The sequence below is a fragment of the Sinohyriopsis cumingii genome, unplaced genomic scaffold (assembly GCF_028554795.1).
Source record: "Sinohyriopsis cumingii isolate HCF-2022 unplaced genomic scaffold, ASM2855479v2 utg001170l, whole genome shotgun sequence".
Taxonomy (NCBI): Eukaryota; Metazoa; Mollusca; class Bivalvia; order Unionida; family Unionidae; genus Sinohyriopsis; species Sinohyriopsis cumingii.
Window position 1 is genome coordinate 5,048 of NW_028315967.1, and position 27,669 is coordinate 32,716.

General features: G+C 34.1%; 1 protein-coding gene across 2 annotated transcripts; it reads left to right on the forward strand.

Annotated features, from left to right (window-relative positions):
* Window positions 1-361: 361 nt before the first annotated feature.
* On the forward strand, window positions 362-27,186 carry LOC149772802 (uncharacterized). 2 transcript variants are annotated; one of them, XM_089947262.1, is made up of 4 exons: window positions 362-1,026; window positions 8,611-8,680; window positions 9,244-9,413; window positions 13,172-27,186. In XM_089947262.1, exons 1-3 carry the CDS (start codon window positions 812-814, stop codon window positions 9,367-9,369), a joined length of 411 nt encoding a protein of 136 aa, XP_089803388.1. In that variant the 5' UTR covers window positions 362-811; the 3' UTR covers window positions 9,370-9,413; window positions 13,172-27,186. The 2 variants fall into 2 exon arrangements, with proteins under 2 accessions (XP_089803388.1, XP_089803389.1); XM_089947263.1 differs by lacking the exon at window positions 9,244-9,413.
* The last annotated feature ends 483 nt before the right edge of the window (window positions 27,187-27,669 follow it).

Sequence of the window (27,669 nt, forward strand, 5' to 3'; positions counted from 1 at the left end):
GTTCACCATAGAGCAGGATTTATTATTGGTTTTGCCAGCAGTCACACACTTGGTCATAGTCTAACCTGCCTCACATTAGGTCATGGTCTAATCTGTGTCACACTAGGTCATGGTCTAATCTGTGTCACACAAAGTCATGGTCTAATCTGTGTCACACTAGGTCATGGTCTAATCTGTGTCACACTAGGTCATGGTCTAATCCATGTCACACTAGGTCATGGTCTAATCTGTGTCACAATAGGTCATGGTCTAATCTGTGTCACACTTGGTCATGGTCTAATCTGTGTCACACTAGGTCATGGTCTAATCTGTGTCACACTTGGTCATGGTCTAATCTGTGTCACACTTGGTCATGGTCTAATCTGGGTCACACTAGATTACTTCTAACCTGTTTCAGACTAGGTCATAGTCTTATTAAATTAACCACCTATCCGATGAGAATGTAATTTTATTCCATGCTTTATAATACCATGCCCCAAAAGACCTGTGTTAAAGGACATGTTTATGGTCAGATCTGCTCTAGTGTTTACCTGCCTACAAAGACCACTTCAGTATATAGACCTGTTTTCATAGGACATAAATTGGCACAAATTTGTCTCAAGTAAAGCTGACCTCTCATGATGACCACTTCTGTATTGGAATTAGTGGTACAGGTTTGATGGTCTTTGATTCTTACAGATGACCTCTTAATGCTGTTCTAAAGGCACAACTATTGTGAACGAAACTCCATAGAGCATTGTACTGAAGAGTTATGCAGTGTTTCCCACTTTGCCAAATATGTTTTTTTCTTATTTAGATACACCACCCTACAATGGTTGGCCAATCAGCTGCTATGCCCCACCCCTCTTTAGGAGCCACGCCTATATTGACTAGTCATCTGAGTGGCAGCCCACTCACAGGATTGACCAATGGGACGACCCACCAGTCTTTCACAGCCGGTCATCATAATGCACCATGCTCGACTCTGTTCGTTGCCAATTTAGGACAGTTCTCTTCTGAACAGGAACTTAAAGATTTATTTAGCAGGTAGGTCACATGGATCTTAATATCATAGTGCTTATTTATTCGGTATTGTGTTTAACATCTTTCCATAGTTGAGAATGGTGTCACACAAAAGGTTATGAACTTGGATTCAAGTTTTGAAAACTTTGATTTGGAATAATTAGATGTAAAAAAAATTGTTTTGCATAATTTTAGGCTAAAGCTAATATATGTATGATTGCTCCATAGACTCTTCCATTATAACATTGTGGGGGTGGGGGGGTCCATAACTGCCCACAGTGTTACATACCAAAACCAAACTGCAGTATATCAAGAACCGTGTATGTACCAAACTGGTAAAATGGGAACAATGGATATTGTCAAATAATAATGTTTTTAGAAAAGAAATAAAGATATTGGGCTTCATGTTTTAATTCAACCAATATTGTGCAACATATTGTTGTACATTTATCAACCCAAATAGTAAAACATGGAGTAATATATTTATTTAACTAATTCAAATACAAGGATTTAATTTTGGTCATTCTGTCCGTAGCACTATCGTGTTTTCTTTAAATCACGTTATAACAAAAGTATGTTGTAAGGAAGGAGAGCTGTATGTGTTTATCTTCAAAATTATTAATTTAGATATTGAGAAAAAAGTAGAGTTTTTTGGCAGTTATTTCAATCCAATTCATGTGCTTTAATTTATAATCTTGTATTTATAATCTTGTGATACAGTTATAATGAAAATGTAAACATGCCAGAAATGTTTTTTATTTGATGATTTGCACAAATTCACCGATACCATAAGATTCTAGCTTTGAATCTTGGAACAGAGTTCAGCTTTTGAACTCATTTTCATGACTATGGGAAATCTCTTGCAAAATCATAACATCTCCAACAAGGACAAGTATCTGTCTAGTCAAAGACAAGTATCTCATCCTAGTCAAAGACAAGTATCTCACCCTAGTCAAAGACAAGTATCTCACCCTAGTCAAAGACAAGTATCTCACCCTAGTCAAGGACAAGTATCTCACCCTAGTCAATGACAAGTATCTGTCTAGTCAAAGACAAGTATCTCACCCTAGTCAAGGACAGGTATCCTCAACCTACATATCCATTAAGGAAAAGTATCTCTGTCTAGCCAGAACAAATATCTTGACCTAGTCAAGGACAAGTATCTCAACCTACATCTCCATTAGGGACAAGTATCTCATTCTAGTCAAGGACAAGTATCTCAACCTAGTCAAGGATAAGTATCTCAGCCTAGACAAGGGTAAGTATCTCAACCTAGTCAAGGATAAGTATCTCAACCTAGTCAAGGATAAGTATCTCAACCTAGTCAAGGATAAGTATCTCAACCTAGTCTGTTCATACTCTAAAGAAGAAATTTCTATTACTTCCTAAACCTAATGGAAACTTTAACAAAACAAAATTTGAAACTTATAATCTTATAACTTAGACCAATGATTTTAAAATTTAGTCAGCAGTAGATAGTTAATGAGATTGACCAAAGTTGTCCCCCTTGAAATTTAGAAGTCTTGAACCTCTGAACTAAATTTGATGGAATTTTCACTGTTTCTATTGGGATGCATTTATTTTAAATATATAAACTGTTACTTTTTTAAGCAAATGCTGCTCTTTTTCATCCCAAAGTTATGTAAAATGCCTTTTTCATCCCAAAGTTACGTAAAATGCCTTTTTCATCCCCGAGTTATGTAAAATGCCTTTTTCATCCCAAAGTTATGTAAAATGCCTTTTTCATCCCAAAGTTACATAAAATGCCTGTTTTTTTAAGCTCATGTCTCTATCGTATTATGGCTCAGGAAAGGAAAGTGGCTGCTAAAACTTGATCAAAACAAGATTTTACATAGAACTTACCATCATGCATGCCTGGTGTCTCCTTACTAGCAGAATGGACTCGGATATCAAATTTCACCATAACAAGACCAGAGTTGTGTTTTCATGCCTTTTAGGCTAACCAGACAAATTATAGTTTCACATTTGCGAAACTGAAGAACTGCATTTGAAACAGTTCATTTTGAATGATAATTTTCTCAACACAAAATGCAGTGCTGTCTCTGATGGATCGCTAAAGAGAAGTAGTCTTGGAATTATGACATAACTTTAACCTTATTGGTGCCTGTCAGATCTACTTACTCATGGGTTCAGTTGGTGCATTTTTTAAGTTCTAGTTTTCAAGGTTTCACTTTCTCAGTCTGAATTATTCCACAAATATTTCAATTCAGCTTGTGAATTATCAAAAATGCTAGTAGACATTTTGTACATTTTTGCCTTGTCCCCAATGAGAACAATGAATTTTGTTACAGCTATACATGTACCAGAATTGGCTTTTTCCTGGCAAAACTTGTAAAAAAATTTGACTGGCTAATCTTTCTAACTTATCTTAAAAAATATTGATACCAATTGTTTGCTTTTAAAACCTGACATTCAGTACGAGTTTAGTTTTGCATTGACACCCTGAGGAATGTTATTAAGCTGTGTACTTGTAACATTTGGAATGGCTGAATGTATCAGTAATAATGACACCAAAACAAACAGTGCATCATTCCGTAGGTCACATGTTGATATGCACTTTTATTGAGCTATTCATCTCTGAGGAAAAAATTTGGAGTGGAACCTCATGTGACCATATTCGGAGATTGAGAATGCACTTCCAAAGAGATCTTCCATTTGAGTGAAAAGGGAGATAATTGTAAAGACATATATTTGACATTGTTGATGACATCATTGGTCTGGACTTTGTATGATGAGATTAATATCAAAAAATTTACCCAGATAATTTATAATGCATAGTGTTGGTCTTCTGTCAGATTTGCATGTCTTTTGATCCTGGATTATCTAACCAATGGAAGGAGTATTTTACAAAATTAGAAGTATAATTGTACTAATATGCCATTTACCACATGTTGGTAAATATAATGTATGGTACCATGTGGTGGTCATATAATGCATGGTACTACATGAGGGTCATATATGGTACCAAGTGGTGGTTGTATGTATTGTACCACAAGGTGATTATATAAGGTATGGCACCACAAGGTGGTCATATCATGTATGGTACCACATTGTGGTCATGTAATATTTAGTAAATGTGGTGGTCATATAATGTATGGTACCACATGGTGGTCATATAATATATTTTATCACATGGTGGTCATATAAGCTATGGTACCACATGGTGGCCATATAATGTATGGTACCATTTTGTGGTCATATAATGTATGGTGCCATGTGGTGGTCATATAATGTATGGTACCACATGGTGGTCATATGTATGGTATTCTTGTTAGATTTTGGTTCTTTGTGGTTCTCAGATTAGCACCACTTCTCACTATGTAAATTAGTCTGGTTCCCTGTCTCAGATTGTGATTGTCATATAAATGATATAGTTTTAAAAATTTGGATTCAGTTCAAGCACCAAGCATGCATCCCCACTGCAGCTTCTGAACTGCACCTTTGTGTACATAGTGTTCACAGTCTCAGTTGAGCATATACACAGTCCACAAATTTTTAAGGTGTGTGAATTAACAATGAACTATGCACTAGTATTTTTGTTCTTTAATCTTTTGCCTGAAAGTTGCAGTCACCACTCATATCTGCTTATGTATTTCACTTCACTTCTTTTAAAATTGGAAATTAGCAAATTCAGGATATATAACATTCTGTAATTTGGAAACTCTCACTCTTGACCCAAATTCATAGAGAGCATCCTAATATAAAACTCTTTCAATAATAATAATAATAATTATCTGTAGCCATTGTAATTGAAAATATAAAAAACGTGATAACAGTCAAGTTAAATTACTTTGCACTCTTTTACTTTGACAATTTCATAAGTCATCTTGCCCTGGCTTGTGTGTGTTTTTGGGAGTCAGGTGAATGAACTCTGATATGCTGTGGTCTCTTTTGGGACCTAAGAAGGATAAACCATTACATAAACTTTTGTTAAGACTGGTTGATGTTCAGTCATCATGGGTTTGATGTACATGTTTACATTCCTCATGGCTTTAATGCAGAAACTATTCAAGTTACAGGAGTCTTCAATTGGATGATTTCTCTTGGTCACTGGGCATACCTTGAATCTGTTCAGAAAATCAAGTAGGGAGACTGAATTAAAAAACGGGGAGATTGGGACTTAAAATCGGCTGGTTTTTTAGGAGTCTTGAATGGGGCATTATTTTGTGTTTGTGGCTTTAAATATAATGTAAAATCTGGACAATATTTGTATATGAAATTGGCAATGGTTTTAAGTGCTTATTTCTTAGTTGCTTTGGACAGTGAGATTCATCCAAATAAGTTTGATTTTATATTGACATTAATTGATCTGGATATAAATTGTATCAACAGTGAGACCAGCATAGTCATGTTAATTACATAGTCATGTTAATTACATAGTTCAGACACTAGGTACTGCAAATGGATAGTCATATTAATTACATAGTTCATACACTAGGTATTGTAAATAGATAGTCATGTTAATTACATAGTTCAGACACTAGGTACTGCAGATGGATAGTCATGCTAATTACATAGTTCAGACACTAGGTATTGTAAATAGATAGTCATGTTAATTACATAGTTCAGACACTAGGTACTGCAAATGGATAGTCATGCTAATTACATAGTTCAGACACTAGGTACTGCAAATGGATAGTCATGTTAATTACATAGTTCAGACACTAGGTACTGCAAATGGATAGTCATGTTAATTAGTTCAGACACTAGGTATTGTAAATAGATAGTCATGTTAATTACGTAGTTCAGACACTAGGTATTGTAAATAGATAGTCATGTTAATTACATAGTTCACACACAAGGTATTGTAAATAGATAGTCATGTTAATTACATAGTTCAGACACTAGGTACTGCAAATGGATAGTCATGTTAATTACATAGTTCAGACACTAGGTACTGCAAATGGATAGTCATGTTAATTACATAGTTCAGACACTAGGTATTGTAAATAGATAGTCATGTTAATTACATAGTTCAGACACTAGGTATTGTAAATAGATAGTCATGTTAATTACATAGTTCACACACTAGGTATTGTAAATAGATAGTCATGTTAATTACATAGTTCAGACACTAGGTACTGCAAATGCATAGTCATGTTAATTACATAGTTCAGACACTAGGTACAGCAAATGGATAGTCATGTTAATTACATAGTTCAGACACTAGGTACTGCAGATGGATAGTCATGTTAATTACATAGTTCAGACACTAGGTACTGTGAATGGATAGTCATGTTAATTACATAGTTCAGACACTAGGTACTGGTACTGCAAAATGGATAGTCATGTTAATTACATAGTTGAGACATTAGGTACTGCAAATGGATAGTCATGTTAATTACATAGTTCAGACACTAGGCACTGCAAATGGAAAGTCATGTTAATTACATAGTTCAGACACTAGGTACTGCAAATGGATAGTCATGTTAATTACATAGTTCAGACACTAGGTACTGCAAATGGATAGTCATGTTAATTACATAGTTCAGACACTAGGTACTGCAAATGGATAGTCATGTTAATTACATAGTTCAGACACTAGGTACTGTGAATGGATAGTCATGCTAATTACATAGTTCAGACACTAGGTACTGTAAATGGATAGTCATGCTAATTACATAAGACACAAGTACTGTAAATAGATAGTCATGCTAATTACATAGTTCAGACACAAGGTACTGCAAATGGATAGTCATGTTAATTACATAGTTCAGACACTAGGTAATGTAAATGGATAGTCACGTTAATTACATAAGACACTAGGTAATGTAAATGGATAGTCGTGCTAATTACATAGATTAAGTTCAGACACAGGGTACTGTAAATGGATAGTCATGCTAATTACATAAACTAAGTTCAGACACTAGGTAAATGGATAGTTATGTTAATTACATAGTTCATATACTAGGTGCTGCAAATGGATAGTCATGTTAATTACACAGATCAGACACTAGGTAATGCAAATGGATAGTCATGATAATTACATAAGACAAGGTACTGTAAATGGATAGTCATGCTAATTACATAGTTCATACACTAGGTACTGTAAATGGATAGTCTTGCTAATTACATAGGTCAGACACTAGGTACTGTAAATGGATAGTCATGCTAATTGCATCATATAGTGTAATCATCCAAAAGTGCAGAAATGGATGTACATTTTAGACATATCTATTTACACACAGATACATCCTTGTTTTCCTTCAAAAGTACCAGAGGACCTGAATGCATATGTTTTCACATCTGAACTTGTTACTCAGATTTTATGGTAAGCCGTGAACTTGTTAATAGCAACAGTAAATGGTGGAGTTTTATTTTTTAAATACTTTTCAGGACAATCCGAATGGCAGTCATTTATAAGCAATGATAAAGTGGACATTTTTGCTGCAATGCATGATTTGGTATTTTTTTTTTTTACTGTATTTAAGCTTTGAAATATTCCTGACAATTTCTGATCTTAAAGTACACAATGAAAACAAATCAGGGCTAGAAAAAATTCCACTTGTCCACTTGTAATATGGCAACTGAGGAAGGGCAGGTCGCATTTGTAAGATACTTGTCCAGTTAGACAAGTGGAACTTGAAGATTCAGCATCTCATTCAGTGTAGGATCAAAACAGTACATAACAAGTTGAAGTTCCAATCCACTTTCCCTGCAAGACAAGTAGAAGTTCCAAACCACTTTCCCTGTAGGACAAGTGGAAGTTGCTAATCACTTGTCTTGCAGGACAAGTGGAATTTCCAAATTATTTTCCTTGTAGGACAAGTTGAAGTTCCAAATGACTTGCCCTGCAGAACACATACCCATCTGAAATTTTCTTGAGCCCTGGTTTACATGCATACTGTATATAGGTGTTCACCACCAATATTTTTGAGAAGGATAAAAGCTATTTTAATAAGGAGCATTTAAAATCAGCAATTTTATTCAAGTTTTAGCTTTAAACATTTCACTTGTATGTGTCAGTTTAGTATTGAACAGTGACAAGTTGGTTTACAATGAATGACAAGTTGGTTTACAATGACAAGTTAGTTTAGGATGGCAAGTTGGTTCACAGTTGGTTTAGATAAATAGTAAAAAGAGATCCAACTTCTAGAATAAGTGAGAAGAAACCCTATCCATTACTTATTTTAATAAATTTTTTAAATAATGGATATATGTATGTATTTATGTAAGTAAGTTATATATTGAAGGTTACAGTATTGATTTGCATAAATTCTAAACATTGAATACATTTTGTACAGGTGATATATGGTACCAACTGTTAATTAGCATATTGCAATGCATCTAATAACTTGAATAGGAGAAGAATAAATAAAATTTGCTTCAGGTGATTTCTTATGGACAAAAAGAAATGGTTGCGGAATATCTTTTAAAACTAAATAATTGAACCATGCAAATTTTCACAGACAGAAATATAGAATTAATTTGCATGTTCATTCCAGGCTGTTTCTTATAATGTGAATCAGAGATAGACACCACTTCTAAAAGTAACACCCAGACACTGCAGCTTCTTCTAAACACTTGTCTTGCCCCTTAGTTTCCCTGCACGAAATCACTGTTTACAACGTAATTAATTTTTTCCAGTTTTCAGGGATTTAGTCGGTTACGGATGTACAACAAAGGTGGATCGCCAGTAGCTTTTGTAGAGTATCAGGTACGTCCTTGTAGATAGCCTCTGTCACACTGTCGTAACTTAGTCAAGTTTTTCATCTTACCTAAAGTAGCTGACCCATCTTTTTGTCTCGTGCTTACGATTAACCGTAACACTGCAGCAGCAGCGCATGTCACAATCCCACACATTTCTACTCCATTAATGCACAACACTCTTTCTTTTAATTAGCTGTTCATTTTTTTGTATGCCATCAGCCACTAAATGTGTCCAAAGACCACGTTTACTGACACTGTTTTGGAAGATTGAGCTAAATTCCAAACCTGCAGTTACTTACAAGAACTATTCTGACAAGAAGAAAATACCTCTCTCTGTAGCGGGACAAAAAAGAAAAGTTGGGTAGATAAAAGGTCAAATCATACCTGTCAAAATTGGCACTGAAAACTTGATCCCTCTTAAGTATTGACAAGTTGTCTATAAATTTGATTGAACAGAAAAATTGCTGCTGCCATAGCAACTGGCCAAACTGTCATGGCAACCATGTATGTGGACAAGGAACAGTTGCTATAGTGACATGTACTATTTGCTGTTTTTATTTTCTTTGGCAGGACGTGAAGCAGGCCTCTGATGCCTTGAGTAGGCTTCAGGGCTTTGTAATGTTGTCGTCAGACAGGGGCGGAATTCGCATCGAATATGCAAAATCTAAGATGGGAGAGGTGGTGAGTGCCTGTTAAAACTTACGATGATCACAAACAGTGACAAGCAAAGATTTAAACAAGTAAGAACAATTATGGAGGAAAGGGTTATTTCCTATCCTCTTATAAAAAGAACTGCAGTGGTCAACAACGGCACATTCTAGGGCTATTTGAGGGGAATGGACTCCATCTTTAAGGTCAACTTTTGAAAAACTAATGGTTACACCTTTGGGCCAGATTCAATTGGTTTTTAATGTCTTGGCTCAATAATTCATATTTATGTTCAATAGGACCATTCTTTAAGCTTCATCAGGCACAACGGGATCTTTAGCGTCCAATCTGTTAGGTCCTCTGGCTGTGCTTTTTTGGCAGTCATTCAGTGAAATTTGAATTTATTTAGATTTTTGGCAGTCATTCAGTGGAATTTGAATTTATTTTGATTTTTGGCAGTCATTCAGTGGAATTTGAATTTATTTTGATTTTTGGCAGTCATTCAGTGGAATTTGAATTTATTTAGATTTTTGGCAGTCATTCAGTGGAATTTGAATTTATTTTGATTTTTGGCAGTCATTCAGTGGAATTTGAATTTATTTAGATTTTTGGCAGTCATTCAGTGGAATTTGAATTTATTTTGATTTTTGGCAGTCATTCAGTGGAATTTGGATTTCTTTCTTTTCTAAATATCTTCTAAATCTACTGTCCTGAAACATGTAATGGTAAAACAGTCTTGATGAACTCTATGTATATTTGATGAATTCTAGAGACTTATAATGAGCTCCAGATACATTTAGTGAAGTTATATACTTTTGATGAATTCAAGAGACTTGTAATGAGCTCCAGATACATTTAGTGAAGTTATATACTTCTGATGAATTCAAGATATATTTATTGAACTGTGTGTACATTTGGTAGATTCTAGATACATCTAATAAACTCTGCAGAGATTTAATGAACTCTTGACATATTTAATGAACTCTAGATACATTTGATAAACTCTAGATACATTTGATGAAATATAGATACATTTAATGAACTATAGATACAGTTAAGGAACTATATATGCATTTAATCAACACTAGTATAGATGTATTTGCTGAACTACAGATACATTTAATGAAATTTAGATACATTTTTATTCCTTAAAATTTGGAGTATAATTAACTTTTTCATTGCCTTCATTTTTAACGAAAACTGATTGTAAATTTTAAACTCTTTACGGCTATTTAACAAGCTATGTAGAAACAAGTTGAAAAGAGTGTATTAACAATATATTTGAAACCTAATGGGTGGTGTGCATTTGCTTCAGGGTATTATGAATTAGTCTTATTTGAAAAAGTGCAATCATGGATATAATTTTATGTATGACTACAAGATGAAAAAAGATATTGACATTCCCCTTGGGTAGCCCCAGGAAGCTTTCATCACATCACTGCATGACTGTAGTATGACCATTGGTGTATGGGCAAGCACTTCATGTTTTCAATCATATTACTTTCACATTCCGCCATTCTTTACAATGGTCACAATGCCTTGTACCACAATTCTGGCTCATAATTTTTCAAAATAATTTGCCTGATGAATTATATTTTCTTTATGTTCTTCACGCCATATCTCTTGAAATTCTGCACGGATTTCCAGCACCTTCTTTTAGGCTTGTTTTTTTTTTTTAATTTACTCTTGAACTTTTCTTTCTTTACTCTTAAAGAGCCAACTTAAATTTAATCACAATATGATTATATATATATATATATATATATATATATATATATATATATATATATATATATATATATATATATATATATATATATATATATATATAAAATTGAAAAATGTTTAACAGTGTTTTCTTTCAAATAACATATTCCAGGTTAAATCAATTTTCAAAATTCATATTCTTCAATGTAAAACTTGTAAATGGGCGGGGAGAGAAATAAAACTGACAATTTATGTTTGATGATTTGTTTCCATATTAAATGGATTTAATATAACATTTTAATTGCTTTGCATAAATTGTTTAAAGTATTGATGTTATTAATTTCATTCATGTTTCACTTTTAACAATTTGCTTTACATATTTGTACATTTTTTTGTTGTAAAAATCAAACTGACATATGAATAGTTTTGGAAATATTATTTTAAAAAGTGAATAGATTTCTTTTAAACAGTACTTTAATTTATAGCAAATCGATCGATCAAGATAAAGTGTTTGATGATTTGTATGGTATTTTACTTAAATATTTTGGAAATCAACATGTCTCGGATCATGAAACTTGTCTTAGTGCAAACCTGTCTACAAAAATATACATGCTCCTGAAGAAACTAAATTTTATTTCCTTTACATACTTAACCTGTTTTAAAAGGCTGTTTTTATTTAAGGACAAAATTATAATCCCTTTGTCCTTTATAGACAGGTTGAATCAGGGTATTATGGTTAGGTAACCTCAGAGCTGGTGACTATGGTTGTCACTTTATCTATTTTACCTAAATTGTTGTTTGTGGTGCCATTGTGCCTTTAAAGGATTTAATTCAGGTCTTTTTATATAAAAGTGATTTTTTTAATCAAGTGCCTGAAACAGTCATGGATTAAATGGTGGCAGTTTTAGGTTTTTAGGACTTTATAGAATTTTGTTGGATGTTTTAGGACTTTATAGGACTGTAGGACTTTATAGGATTTTATAGGACTTTGTAGTAGTGAATATTTTGCAAGATCTTTATGAAAGAATTGGTTTTTGGTGGGGGGGTGAAAAGTTCTAAATGCAAAGGTCTGCTTGTACACTGTTAGTTTGCCCTTTGTTAGTGTTATATACTTAAGGCATTCAGTTTTGGATGCTCTTTCAAATTGATGTCTGCTTTATTGAGACCATATCTGTATTGGGACTATAACTGTATTGGGACCATACCTATGTTTGGACTATAACTGTATTGGGACTGTTACTGTTGAGACCATGTCTGTATTGGAACCATAAAACTGTGGTGGGACTATAACTGTATTGGGACCATACCTGTATTGGGACTGTAACTGTGCTGGGACTATAACTGTATTGAGGCCATACCTGTATTGGGTCTATAAATGTATTGGGACCATAATTGTGTTGGGACTGTAACTGTGTTGGGACCATAATTGTGTTGGGTCAGTAACTGTGTTGGGACTGTAACTGTGTTGGGATTATAACTGCTGGAACTGTAACTGTGTTGGGTCTATAACTGTATTGGGACCATACCTGTATTGGGACTGTAACTGTATTGGGACTATAGCTGTGTTGGGACCATAACTGGGTAATAACTTTTTTTTAAGCTGGAAAATTTGGTGTCAGAAAAATAAAAATGTAAAAAGTCATTACTCAGGTTGGCCCAAACTTTGTTTAAAAATAATATTACAAAAAATGCTTTCAACAATTCCTGGCCTGCAATGTCCGGGTCATGGGGTGCAAAAATGTGATTGTCCACTCTTTAGAGATGAGTAAAATGTCCATATAATGACCATTACAATATACTTGACTTTGGTGACAAGTGAATTGATCCAGTCAAAGCATTTTAGCTGTTAAGATTTTTCAGCACTAGGCCTTTAACAATGACCTTATGGGTGAAGTAGATTTTTCTTTTCACTGAAACATTAAACAAATTTTTGGGAAATTGCAGTATTTGTGTGCATGTTCAGGCAGTAATACTAGAAGAACTGTGATTGTTGGTTTCTGTTAAAGATTTTCTAAGTTAGATATTGGGAGGAGGGATGGTGCATCATTCCACAGACACAAATGAGATATGGGTTCCCAGATATACTTGTAAATATGTGTTCGTTTTTCTTGCTAAACATTTTTCTTTCTTTCTTTTGCTACAGGGAATGAAGAAAGATGATTCCTCAACAGCCACCTCTCCTATACCACCAACAGCCTCATTTTGAGGTCTACATCTCAATGGAATCCCCTTTTAGGGTCTCAGTTTGGGACCACCTTTTAATGGTCTTAACTTGAGATCAGAGCTCACAAGATGAGACTTGTGGACAATTCTTCATCAATAAATATTGTATGTATATAACTACATTTGATGTCTATTCTGTCCCTGTGTTGACCAGAGTTGATTGTCAGATTAATAATATGCATGAGTGGACATTTGAATTTTGACCAGTCAGATTATAACCCAGTGCAGTGTGGAGTGGTCATCAGATTTTCAACTACTGCACCCTGTCTCATTAAACTGACCAGTACCAGAAGGATATGGGTGTTAATATTTCAAAACACTCATGACCTACATTGTTTTCATTATTTTTTCTTATGTTTTTAAATATTCTACGAAGATATATTTATGAAACTTGTATTTTGCTGTGTAAGAAAAGAAACGTATGTGAAAGATCGTATGGAAAAAAAAGAAATATTGCAGGAATTTATGGAGATGTTAGGAATTCAATTGTTTTATATTTTGGTTCAGTATTTATCATTAAGTTGCATGCACATGGCTTTAGTAATAAAAGAAATATTTTAAAGGAATGCAAAATTTTGAATTTCATATATATTGATTTTTTTGCTGAAGTTTGGAACATTGAGTTCATGTTTCCTCCAAATTCCTGGTATTTCTTAGCAATTAAACCATTATTGTTGATTAAAACAATTATGCAATTTATTTGATTTAATTTAAAAAAATTTTGGTCAGTTCATTTGATTGTACATGGCTGTGTTCTATGAAGTGTAATGATAATGTATATATAGAATGTTGGCGTGGTAATTATACTTTAGTGTAAATTTAATAATAAACTTCTTGTTATTTATAAAAGCCGTTTTTGTGCAAATAATTAGAGAATTCATTGTTGTCATAAACTGTGTGGACTATATAGTTGCCATGGAAATGTTTTGTTTTTCTATTGTTAATTTTTTCTCATTTAATTGCATGATGTCTCAGTGGTATTGTAAATCCAGATTTCAGGTGTATGATTTTGTAAAATCCTCCGTCCAATGAAATTTGAGGTAATGTGGCAATGCCTGCAGATGAAAGAATATAATCTTTATAACATGGAGTTAAAATAACATGACAGTCTTGGAAGCAATTAATATAACTTGACAGTCTTGGAAACAATATATCATGACAGTCTTGGAAACAGAGTTATTATAACATGACAGTCTTGGTAACAGAGTAGATATAATATGACAGTCTTGGAAACAGTTATTATAACATGACAGTCTTGGTAACAGAGTAGATATAACATGACAGTCTTGGAAACAGTAGATATGATATGACAGTCTTGGAAACAGAGTTATTATAACATGACAGTCTTGGTAACAGAGTAGATATGACAGTCTTGGAAACAGTAGATATAATATGACAGTCTTGGAAACAGAGTAGATATAATATGACAGTCTTGGAAACAGTTATTATAACATGACAGTCTTGGTAACAGAGTAGATATAACATGACAGTCTTGAAAATAGAGTTAATATTGAATGACAGTCTCTAAAATAAGAGCAAGATTTCATTGGTGAAAGAGCTGAAACACTTTAATGTGGAAAAAAATTTGTATTGATAAAGTTTTGCACATTTTATATTTGAAAAAAAGTTACATGTTTAATTTTTTTTTCAACATTGCAATATTTTTAATGCATTCAGCAATTGATTTTCTATTAGTTAAATTTATACATTTAGAGACCAGGTCATGAATATTTAAAAAAATAAGCCTCCCAGAAAATTTCACTTTGTGTGGCACCCATTAAGTACCTGCCATTATTACTCCATACTTTCAGACACTCCAATTTTCCAGTCACCATATTTTCAAAATTTGTAATAATTTTCAGTGGCACACATCATGCATACTCAGAATGATGTGATTGCATACATGACCGTCATGTCTTGAAATGGCTTTGTTTAGCCAAATTAATTAATTACCCCGAATTCCTCTTGGCTGAGTTTTTTTTATTTCTGGTAGGGTTTACTATATTCTTGCAAACTTGATCACCTTATCTAAATGATTCCTTGATGTGTACTAATATACGAACAAAGCCAAAATAATTTTACTTTCAATTCATATTACATTAAGAACCACCAGGTTTTCCAGACTGGCCTATCGGTGCTGTTTACCATCAACACTGATGACTGTTGGTACATGCCTGAAAAGGAGGGTGTCATTGTTACTGACAACTAAACTTTTGTGAATACAGACCTGCAATGGCAGCATGTTTTTTTACAAAAAACAAAACGAATAATAAATTCCAGAAGTGCAGGCAGTATTTATGCAAAAGAGCAAATGTTTTTGTGCAAGTGTACTGTTTTTTGCAAGCAATGAATTTATGCATCCTGGTTTACCTAGCCCACTTCCAATTAGCATTGTTTATTGAACATACCAGGTGCATCAGACCATGACAAAGTTATTAATATTCCAGACATGAAAATACAAAATTTTACCTTGACATTAAGAAAAATATTAATGTCCGAAAAATTGTATGAATAATGGTATTTAATTATAGGTGTGGAATGGAAATAAAAGGGCACATGTTCAGTTGGCTGAACTGCTGACATGTCAAAAACTGTGATGGCAATTAAAGGAGAATTTATGTAATTTTCAGTGCTTATATGGTCAAATATGTAGAATTTCCCCCAAAATCACGGCTGTCTGAAAATGTCCTCAGAAGAATATATTATGTATCTCCAAATGCTTGCCACTTCTTTTGTGTCCAAATTCTTGGTTTTAGCCAGTTTAGAATTTCATTCAATACAGTCAAACCTGTCACCAGCAGCCAGTCACAGGAAAAATTCAAAAATGGTCATAACTATGTAACGAAATTACAATGACAGGTATATGTTATTCTATTCCAAATTATACACGAGATTACTGCACCCTGTTCACTTTAATCCATCCTATGAATAAAATCATGATGTACTTGGAATATACACCGATCGTTTGTTTGTTCACGTTTTAAAAACAATATTAGGATCAAACGACGGCCAGTTGGTTGGTCAGCTCACCAAGATCAAAAGACGGTCAAGCGAACCTTTGATGAACAGAAAATCAGAGAATCGTTACATGGATATTTGTTGTGACATATGAACTGAAACTTCACCTGCCTTTACAGATACATTTTGAATATTGAATGATCCCGGACCCTAACTTCTCTCTTCTCAAAGACAAACTCGTTTCAGAGATTTAATTAACAGGGAAATAGACGAGGATATGTAACTCATACATTGGCAGAAAAAGGCGTCAGTTTCTGCAATAAGTTTCTTTTCCCACCATCCAGGAAAGGAATAGCTTTGATCCACTACCTAAGGAAAACAAATAACTGCCTTGCTTTCAAATTCGATATTATGACACCTTTGAATTACATTATCACCATGACTTTAGTACAGTGAGTACACGAGTATTGGAGCAGTGAGTACACAAGTATTGGAGCACAGTGAGTACATGAGCATTGGAGCACAGTGAGTACATGAGTATTGGAGCACACTGAGTACATGAAAAATCTAAACAATGCCTTCCTCGTGAAGCAGGGGATGAGCACTTACCACTATAGATGTGTACCAGTGACTAAATAAGGCAGGAAGAAACCATTGTTTGGTTTTAAAACACCGGACCATGAAAGGCAGGTGACTGTTAAAGGACATTTGTGTAGTCAGTTTGAAGTGGCGGGGTGGGGTGGGGGGGTAGAATGGCCATTGTGAACAGGTGATGGCTGAGTAAAGTTGAGCATTATAGCAGGTTTGACTGTATATGAAGTCATCTAAATAAAGATTTGGAAAGTAGGTTTCGAACTGCACTGTACTGGGGAAAAGCAAGAAAAGATATTAGACATGTCGTTGATTAGAAATGCCACAATTGTATGATTGTAGGTATATTGCTATCATCTGGACAAGTGCTCATTTAGTGGTTGTGGGCTTTTCATATTTATTCAGGGTGTATATATAATTATATGTGCATGCTGTGAATTTGTTGTTTTTTGGCTAGGGTCTGGATTGATGGTTTATGATATTTTCTGCCAGCATATATAGTCCGAAATTTGTAATATTTCATATTATGATGTTAATTATAGAACTTGTTGTTGTTGTGGGGTTTAACGCCATTTTTCAGCACACGATAGGCTATACATGGCGGCCAGTATTAATGGTGGAGGAAGAACCCGGAAAACCCCGGAAAGAACCACCGACCCACGAGAAGCTACTGGCAAGCTTTCTCACATGCCCACATTGGCTGAATCTTAGACTTGAACCGCCGCAGACAGAGGTGAGATGGCAGTGATCCGTAACGAAGAGCGCTTTAGACCACTCGGCCACTTGGGGCCCCTAAATTATAGAACTTGCATTTGAAGTTTGCTCTTGCACTCCAGACTTTATTACTGTTCCTCCCTGCACTATTACATAAGTCTACATTAATTCTCTATTTGTACCAGTGACCAACAGGACTATGAGAACAAAAGGTTCTTTTTCATTATCTTAATTTTCATCAACTTTTCTCATCTTTTTCATCTTTCTCCTTATCACCTTTTCATTTTCATCATCTATTTCATCTTCTAGGGGATCTTAGAACACCGATTTTCAATCACATTGTGGAAAATAACATTATTAGTTCGAAATTGTACTGATGCCTTCTCCTTTCAGAGATCAGTCGCTGAGACATCCGATTCCTTGTCTTGACACTTCTGCTTTCAGAGATCAGCACTTGAAACATCTCAATTCCAGTCTTTCAGCTTCTGCTTAAAGACGTCAACCCTTGATACTTCTTAACTCTGGTCTTTATACTTGTGCTTAAATAGGTCAACACTCGAGACATCTAACTCCTTACACTTTACAGAGTTTAAACATTTGATCCCGTCGGTGTGGCATTAGATGCAAAGCGGAATGTGTGGATTTATACTCGTTATAATTTTGAAAGGATGAAAATTATATAAATAATCAGGGTAGGATATCTTGAGTTTGGCACAGTATATGAATAAAGGTGAACCAGATTGAACTTGTGAAGAAAATGCTGGTAATGTTCAGAATTTAAATTATTTCAGTGTAAGATTTTTTTTTTTGGAATGTTAACAAAAAAATGATGTTCTTTTTGAATAATTTGCTTTTTGCAAAGAAAATGAGACTGGTTCTTCAGAATTGCAATTTGGTTGCCTGTTTTGTTTACAGTGTAATTGTCGCTTGGAACGTTGTAGTTTATATATCTTACCCACTGTGTAGTAATCTTTATATCAGCTGATATGTAGTAATCTTGAACCGTCATGTAGTTATCTTGAATACAACTGATGTGTAGTAATCTTGAATACAACTGATGTGTAGTCATTTTTAAATTCGATGACATATAGTAATCATTAAAAGCACATTACCTTGTACACAAGAATTACTCTTTTGTAATGTTTTAAAATTTTTGCCATACTGAGAAATCAAACCCCATTGACCCTCCATATGGGCAATTGATACCACATTGTTCTGATGATTAGCAACTGGCAAGTATATGTTTGGGAGGTCCCGTTTTTCAAGCACTATGTCTTGCTGTCTATATTTCTAACTTGTGTCATTAAACTCAAATTAACTCTGAATGTAGACTGTGTACCACTCAGTCACAAACCTTGCAATCCAGACTATAAATACATTACTGTGCACCAGTCACAAACCTTGTAATCCAGACCCTTGTAAATACTAATCTTTGATGCATAATATAATAAATCATATGATATTTTTCACAATGCAATACAGGGTTACTTGCATTATAATTACCATGGTAATACAAGGTTAATTGCACATCAATTACCCTGATAATACAGGGTTACTTGCACTGTAATTACCTGGCTAATACATTGTTAATTGCACTGCAATTACACTGATTATTCAGGGTTACGTGCACTGTAATTACCCTAGTAATATAAGTTTAATTGCACTGCAATTACACTGATAATGCAGGGTTACTTACACTGTAATTACCCTGGTAATACAAGGTTAATTGCACTGCAATTTCACTGATAATACAGGATCACTTGCACTGTTATTACCCTGGTAATACAAGATTAATTGCACTGCAATTGCACTGATAATACAGGATCACTTGCACTGTAATTACCCCTTTAAAACAACAGGCCTTCATTTAGTATCTGGCCTTTCATCTCAGTCAGTTTGTTGATATTTTGTTGGAAGGTTCCATTTTTATGATGGGCATAATCAGGTTTGTAAACATTAAATTTCTGATAACCTGTGATAGTTACTTTGTCTCATGTTGAATATCCTAATCCAAACCACGGGACCAATGGGTAGCTCCCTACCATTCAGACATAATCAAGTAGTGCAGATGTGGTTTTGTAACATCTTTAGGGTAGTTTTGTTGTACAAAACTTTTTCTAATATATTTGTGTGTTAAAGGTTTGCGTTTTGAGTGATATTTTAGAATAGATTTGAAAAAGTCCAACATGCTTATCTTGTACAGTTGGGTTTATAATTTATGAAACGGCCTTGAATTCAGATCGCAGTTTGAACAGGCATAATATACATTGAAAACAACTATAGTAGTCCCTCACTGTAATGCCAGTAAGGTACATTACATGGATCCATGGGTATTCCTGTGTTTTGCAAAGGACTGCCATTATAAGTGGGTACTTTACAGGGAGGGACCATTCTACCTGCAGTTGACATTGTTTGCTTCCATGGCACAAAGTAAATTATCTTGAGGGGAAATGACAGGTCTCTTTTTGATGCGAAAGGTTCTTAAGAATTACATCTAAAGGGCAATGATTTTCTTTTTGTTATAGAAAAACTATTTTATTTATGATACAGAGAAATTTAATCTTAATTTTCAAGTTGTCTTGAAATTTATTTATGATAAGCTCTCAGTTAATAAGACTAGTTTATTGGTGGTTGGAAATCTAGGACAGGTATATCAGTCATATTAGACTGGTTTATTTGTGGTCAGATATCTAGGACAGGTATATCAGTCATATTAGACTGGTTTATTTGTGGTCAGATATCTAAGACAGCTGCTATATCAGTCATAATAGACAGGTTTATTTGGTTGGATATCTAGGACAGGTATATCAGTCATAATCAGACTGGTTTCAACTGTATTAAGGCTTGCAGTTTTGTAGCGTATATCAGTTTCAAATGTTAGATTTGAAGCCTGTTGAAGAAAGTGTTTATGATGAAACAACTCCTTCCTTACAATTACAACTTGAAAGAAAGTTCTTTGGTGATCCATTATGCAAAAATAGCAATCAGACATGGAAACCTGTGAGCCTTTGATTAACCAATCAAATTCTTTTTAAAGTGTGTTAGAAAGTGTAGGAACAAAAGGAGCTATGTATGGTCCTTGATTTGGAACATTGCAAATCATGTGTGGTCCTCATATTGGAATATGGCAAACCATATATGGTCCTTATGCTGGAACACAGCAAACCATGTATGGTCCTTACATTCAAGCACACTAAGGTTGCTGACAACATAGAAATATAGAGAAGGAAATAAATTGGTGTCAGCTTTCCTCAGATGTGTAACTTAAATCTTCATTTGTGCTTTTGTAGAATGGTTTCATGGTGCAACGAGTGTACAGTTACCATAATATTACATATGTGTGATACTTTACATTCCAGTTTTCTTTCTCAATTTCCACATGTTAATGTATATGCTGTGTAAAAAGTTGTTGTGCTCTTAATTATTTGTGTGTAAAAGTATACTTATTTGTGTGTAAAAGTATACATGTTCTCATGCAAATTACCATTGCTGTAGATATTTATGCAACAGTGTGGAACAAACAGTTTCTCCAATCATTTTGTGTGCCACATACTCTAGAACCCAAAGGAATGAATGATAGTGCTGGAAATCTTCAAAAATTTAACATTGGACTGAAGAACCATTTTAAAAAAATTGTGTAAGTTTCTATTTTGCATAAATATACTTTGTCAAATTGTGCATGTCCCAGAAAGTTGAACAGTTTGCATTGGGTTAAGTTAAATTGAAGTCATATAATTAAAAAGGTACTAACAAATATTATTAAGAAGCAAACTTAATGTTGGAAAATTATAATCAGATGATTGGTCTCTTTTAATAATCTTTCATTATATTGATTGGCATGCCACTACTGTTGATATATTGAATTCCTGATCAAGTGCTGTGCACATAATACAATAGAAACTGTCCTTTTTTTATTTAAAAAAATATTTTGTTGGGAGGATATGGATATGGTTTAAAGGCACACTAGCACAATACTGGCTATGTGAAGGTGAGTAATCTTATTTATCCATGAGTAAATTCTGTAAAATACAAGATATTTTACTCTTTTCAGTTGTCATCATGGGATGCTTCCATTAGTCACCTGTTTAACATGCAGGATGGCATTGGGCTTATTTTACATCCCTGAGCTTGGGGTGTTGGGTGTTGAATATCTGGCCTATTTTACATCCCTAGGCCAGGATGGAGGGTGTTGGGTATTGAGTATTTGGCCTATTTTACATCCCTAGGCTCAGTATGGAGGGTGTTTGGTATTGAATATCTGGTCTATTTTACATCCTAAGGCCAGGATAGAGGGTGTTGGGTATTGAGTATCTGGCCTATTTTACATCCCTAGGCCAGGATGGAGGGTTTTGGGTATTGAGTATCTGGTCTATTTTACATCACTAGGTGCGGATGGAGGGTGTTGGGTATTGAGTATCTGGCCTATTTTACATCCCTAGGCCCAGCATGGAGGGTGTTTGGTATTGAATATCTGGTCTATTTTACATCCTAAGGCCAGGATAGAGGGTGTTGGGTATTGAGTATCTAGCCTATTTTACATCCCTAGACCCAGCATGGAAGGTGCTTGGTATTGAGTATCTGGTCTATTTTACATCCCAGGGCCAGGATGGAGGGTGTTTGGTATTGAGTATCTGTTTTTTTTATATCACTAGGCCCAGCACGGAAGGTTTTTCTTGTTGAGGATTAATTAGGATATGCAAGTATCATTAAATCAACAAATAAAAATTGTATGGGGTCAAGAGTTCACCAAGTCTTGCAGGACTGGCACTGCAATAAGCGGGACATTAGGAAAAGATTTCCGTATGCAAATAATAAAAAAGACTTGAATAAGAAAATACTTTCAAAAATCAATCTGGGACAATACTCACATGACATTTTGTGATAAAGTGGTACTGCCAATTCAAATTTTTCATGTAGAAATGTTGGAGAACATTGATGTTGGACACATTCTCAACACAATGTGAGAAGCCAAGTATAGTGATATAAATATGTTAATGTATATAAAATATTACATTTATATAGTTGATGAGTGAACAGTAATTTCTTTTTATATTTATGCATCTGTATGTATGTTTATTGTTTCATTTTCTACTAAAGCCACAGTTGGAACCATGGAAACATATCATAAATCAGTTTATGCTTCAGATATCCCATAATGCAGTGGTGTGCTTATAAAAATGAGATTCATTTTGTATGATCACTCTATGTAAAACCTTCCAGGTTTCCAAATGCATACAGTACTGACGTGTAATCACTTGGGAAACTGATGTTTGTTCTCCATTTGGCACATTCTTAAACATTAAAGGGGGGGGGGCTCAATTTTTGTATATGTCGTTTTGACTTTGGCATTACAAAGTGTATAAAATTACAATTTAAGGAGTCCTCAACTACATCACTGGATTGGAATAAAAAAATTAATAGGTTACTGGGAAATGTAAAATGCATAACACAGTTCATTGGGTTTGTCAGTAATTGTCTTTACTATATTTCTTGGGTACCATGGTAGCTTAGTTGGTACAACAGTGGACTCCTAATTTAACTGTAGTGGGTTTGATACCTACCCAGGACATCCCAGATCAGCTCTCTCAGTATTCCCTTTGGGAAAGAGACTTGGCTCGCATTTCCTCAGCATGATATAGCGAAAAATATGTTCAAAGTGCCGTTAAAATAAAAAATAACTATTTTTTTCAAATGGGTAGTAACAATGAGTCTCTTCATTTCCATTTTCACTTTATACTTTTCTATTCCCTTTAATGCTTGGTACAAACTCCATACAGTAAAGTTTTTTACAAAAATGTTAACAACATTTCACAAAGTAATGTTTTGTGCCCTCTCATTTTTCGTACCCCCTTAATACATTGATACATTTTTTTTTACTTTGTTTTATTCAGAAGATATTTTCCTTATTACAAATTTGCTTCATTTTTTTTTGTTATACTTCATGTGTTGAAAATTTACATTACTATGTTATTTGTACATAAAAATGTTGTTAAAATGTACAAAATATTACAGTCCTTACAGCATACTGATTACACTTGATTACACTTTATTACACTCATCATAGAGTTATGAGAACGCTTTATGAATATTTTATTAACCGAGTTATGAGAACACTTTATGAATACTGTTATTACAGAAAACTGGGAACACACTGAACAATTTCTTGTTATGGAATACTGAGAATTCGCTGTGAAAACTATTGCAGTCATTACAAACTATTGAACACTTTAGGAAAACTGTATTAGTCATTACAGAATACTTTCAAAATTTAACTGACACCACCGTCATTCCCAAACTATGGCAAAACATTTCTGCCAGTACTACCTTTTGATATTACTTATCATTAGGTATGTATTTTTTATGTCTATCACAACTTGTCCGCTGTGCCTAATTAAGTTTAGTTTAGTTTGTTGCATTTTGGTGTATGTCAAATATGGTGCAGTATTCATCAGCATTGATCCAAGTACACCTTTAATGTATCAATATGCCATGTTGATTATATACAATAAGAAAACAAAAAAGTTTTTTTTTAAACTTTTGTATATACAAACAATGAATTTTTAACAATCCCACCAAAACCCATTTTACATCGAATTCTAAACGACTGATATTAGATACTTGACTTTGGTCTATTCAATATGTCGAAAGGTTGCTGTAATATGCTGTATTTGATCAATATTGTTTATTGTGCATTTCGGTAGATATTTTGATTTTGTATAAAAAAATTGCAATAATATGAAGAAATTGTTAAATTCAGTCAACATTTAGTTGATTTTGGCGATTTTATTATTTGTAATTATTGTTGAAGAACAAAAATGTTTCTGCTGTATGAAACTGTTTTTTGTTGCAAAAAAAATTGGTTAGCCTTGAACAAATGAGTCCTATTGCAATAGATTGTATATAGTTATACCTTGGAGAAGAAGTCAAGCTTACAGGGTATTGTCAACATTTTATGTATGGTAGTTAGGTTTTGTGGAACTGGTCTGAATTTACCAAGAAATGGAACTAATTTTATTCTCTAAAGTAGATTAAACATTTATCAAAATTTGTATCTTTTTATTTAGACTTTAGTCATTTATTTATGACTGATTCATTCAGAAATGCATCTTATTAATAAATAAACATAGAGTTCTGAATAAAATAATTTTTAAGAATAAAAATTACTGACAACAATTCTAGAAGAAAGCAGGATTTTACATGACACAAATTTTACAAACATCTCTTCATGTTCAAGAATTGCGTTTTTTTTAAAACTGAACAAATACGTCAGATATTAAATCCTGTAAGCCCAGGAAAGTATTAGAATGTATGATATTTTTGATGTTGCTGATGATGATGTTGCATCTTTCTTGCTTATAAATTTTAGTTCATAAAATAAAGCTTGACTATTTATCTGGCAACCGGAATAACTTAGCATCATACATAATCAGTGCAATGAAAATGAGGAACCATTTTTTTTTTAAAAGAGAGCTGTACGATTCATAAAGATTTTTAAGTAAATTGAAAAGTAGAAATGAGAAGGGATTTTTTTGTAGTATTATTTTTATTGATTTTTTTTGAGTCCTTTCTGTCAGTTGCTTTTGTGATTGTTTTTATCTGCCCACCATAAAGGAGACTATTTTATGTCATAATGTATGTCCATCTGTCTGTCTGTACGAATTGTGTTTTTGCACAGGGTGACATCAACTAGTTTCAAAGCTTGGTGAATAGCTTGCAATTGGAATACTTCAAGAATTCTATTGATTTCAGTGTCAAAGGTCATATCTGCATCAATGAAGAAAATGGTTTCCACACTATAACTTGAGTTCATCATAATCTATAGTTACCAAACTTTGTGAATGGATTGCACTTGGGGTAAGGAAGAACCCTGTCAGTTTCAGAGTTAAATGGTGAATGGTCAATACCACTCTGACTGAAAGAAAAAACAGTTTTTCTGCACAATAACATTGCATCACATGCCTTGATCAAACAATATGGACAATTGTAACTGGGGTAAGCAAGAACCCTATCAGTTTTGGAGTTAAAAGGTCAGGGGTCAAAGTTACAGTGACTCAAGGAATGAAAATGGTTTCTGCAGAAGAACATTTTCCTACATTACATACTTGGATGAAGCTTTGTGAATAGCATGTATATCGGGTTAAAAAGAAAACCTTTGGATTTTTAGGTTAAAGCTCAAGGTCACCTTGACCGAATCAAGAACAATTTACTCCACGTAATAACATTAGTTCTACATTGCAGACAGAGACCAAACTTTGTGGACAGATTACACTGTTTGAGAGAACAGCAGTTTGATTTGAGAGTCAATGTTCTAGGTCATTGTGACTGAAATGTGGTTTTGGCATGCAGACTTTAGTTATTTTCATAGAGTTCTATAATGGTGGGGAGGGCAGTGTGTAATGTGCCAGTGACAGTACTCTTGTACCACCTATAGCCATTTATAAGACGAGTCCAACTTCAAACTGCACTGACCCAGATCTGCTGTCACATAATGTGCTGGCAGTTCTGGGTCTGTGCAGTATGTTAGGAGGAATCAGTAGAACAAACACAATAGACCCTGATCTGCAGGTGCATTATTGTACAGCAGATCAGGAATTTTGTTGTTTGCAGTTTGACTTCACCTATAAGCGAGGACAGATGGTGTACATTACCTATTGTCCTCAGTAACACAGCTAGAAGGAAAGTGCAAGTTAAAAATCATACAAGATATTCAGCACTTTGCAGATTTTGGTATTCAAGTAGCCTCTAAAACCAAACTAGTTAAAAGGAGAAATCTTCTGACTGTAAGTTCTAAAAGGAACATTTGAAAGCATACAGGTAGTACCTGGTACGATCTGTAGCAGTTAATTGTATGCCATGGACAAAGGATAGGTCTCCAAGAGCATTGTAAATGTTTTCATTATTTTAACCAAATTTGTAAATTGACTTTGTGCATGTTATTTAATGTCAACTCCAATTTTCCTTAATTTAAGTTTTCATGGTACACTCGTGCAATCTTATTATTTGCTCAATACTTTTAAACAAATCATTGAATAGCCTCATTTGCATGCACTTTAAAAATGTGCAAATATCATTCAGATCGTGAATATATATAGATATATATATTATTTATATAAGTGAATTATATCTAAAATTAATTTGCCTAATTCTTTTGGATGAATAGAAGTATATATTTTGTTGACTTCTGAACATAGGAACAAAAAGAACATGTTTTTCTGATTTTCAATCAATTTTCTTAGCTTGTATTCCCTTTGCATTAAGATTTTCTCAATAAAAGCCAATTTTTAGGAAATCAAATATTTACAGTTTTAAAGCTAGATAGTATGCACCATCCTAGAAATTACAGGAAGCCATGTTGGTATTTGAAGAAGGCATTCTAATGTAAACTTTCAAAAGAACAAATTTATTTATTTACACTCATTGATTGCATGAACAAGTGTACATTTTACTAGTTGCATGTATTTGTTAGTTGCTTTACTGACTTGATCAGTGTTTCTGTATCAACCCAGTTTATGAGAGCTGTGGAATTTTGTTTCTGATAAATTATATTAGGCTGTAGGAGAAAGAGATACAAGTTCAGAACAAAGGGGAAGGAGATCTACGTAAAAGACCAGATTTGCCATTATTTTATCAGAGATTGTTGTTCTTTACACACAGATAAATGATTGGAATCAATTTACTCTTTTGTCTTTTTTTCTTGCCCATTGTAGAGATTATTTTCTTATTATGCCTGCTTTATAAAATTGAGTATCAAGGACCAAGAGTGAGCCTAGCCATTAAAACCAAATTAACCAGATGGCTTTACGTGTATTTAAACCTTGTCCATTGATTCTGAGGTGGGCGGCAGGATTGCCAAGGCAGCAGCAGTGATGGCCAGACTTAACCAGAGGGTCTGGAACAACCCCAACCTCACAGAAAAGACCAAACTGCGTGTCTACCAAGCGTGCGTGCTCAGCTCACTTCTCTACAGCAGCGAAACATGGACCACCTATGCAAGACACGAGAGGAAACTCGACAGCTTCCACCTGAGATGTCTGCGGCGCATTCTGCACATCCAGTGGCAGGACAAAGTACCCAACACAGAGGTTCTAGAACGCGCCAACATGAACAGCATGTTCTCCATACTCAGCGAGAGGCACCTTCGCTGGCTCGGCCATG